We start from the raw sequence: 829 nt of genomic DNA, 5'->3' as shown, positions 1-829 counted from the left end.
TCCATTCCCCCCCCTCCACCCCCCCTCTCTTTCTCTCACCCCTCTCTTCCATGTCTATTCTCTCTCCATTTTTCTGCTTGCCATCTACTGAGTATCCGCGCATCAGAGGGGGCTCGTGCGTATGGGTGTGCGTTTGTGCGAGGCTCACCCTCAAATCATCGACGCCTTCCTTCTGTTACCACACCTGCACTCTTTCTTTTTCATGAGCACATGCACATGCACTGCCCCCCTCCCCCCCCTCCTCTCCTCCCACTGCTTTGTTTTTTTTTTCCGCTGACACGTTGCCCCAGATGAGTGGGTCTCTGATATCATGACAGGTGTTGCCTATCTTGTGCGATGCCAGCACTGCGGAGTAGCACGCAAGTCGTATAACGACCCGCGACGTGGCATCAGCGTAATCGAGTGCAAGCGACCGTGCGGCAATTCGCACTATAATTGGACTTATATTCAAACGATTCCCGAGAACGAGGTATGGCCGCAGGAGAACGTCATGGAAAGCATCATTCCAGTGTACCTGCGCCCTACGCACCAGCTTGGGGCTTCATGTTTGCAGCCGAAACTTGAGAATTTGTCCACACCGGACTCGGCCAATTCCCCGCCAACAGACAAGAAGAATAAACACCTATTTTGCAGTGAAGGTCATGGGTCGACGGCTCGCTTGACGTCTGCAGCGGCAGGTGACGGTACCCAAAAAGCCTTGTCGTCTCCTCATGATCCGCATCGTTCACCCTCTCCTAAAGGGAAAAAAAGCCGCTGCTCAACAGTGAGCTCGTCGAAATCGATGTGCCACAAAGGTCAGCAGAATCGCCCAGATTGCTCTCTACAGTAG

The 829-nt window shown here is 53.4% G+C and overlaps 1 protein-coding gene across 1 annotated transcript; it reads left to right on the top strand.

The window, feature by feature from the left end:
* Positions 1 to 310: 310 nt before the first annotated feature.
* Positions 311 to 829, top strand: JKF63_00570 (uncharacterized protein; the record flags this gene model as incomplete). Its single annotated transcript, XM_067896621.1, has 1 exon — positions 311 to 829. The coding sequence occupies one exon, from the start codon at positions 311 to 313 to the stop codon at positions 827 to 829; it is 519 nt and encodes a 172-aa protein (XP_067752778.1).

Source organism: Porcisia hertigi, chromosome 36 (assembly GCF_017918235.1).
Source record: "Porcisia hertigi strain C119 chromosome 36, whole genome shotgun sequence".
In the NCBI taxonomy this organism is placed as follows: Eukaryota; Euglenozoa; class Kinetoplastea; order Trypanosomatida; family Trypanosomatidae; genus Porcisia; species Porcisia hertigi.
This window is presented reverse-complemented; position numbering and strand designations above follow the sequence as displayed.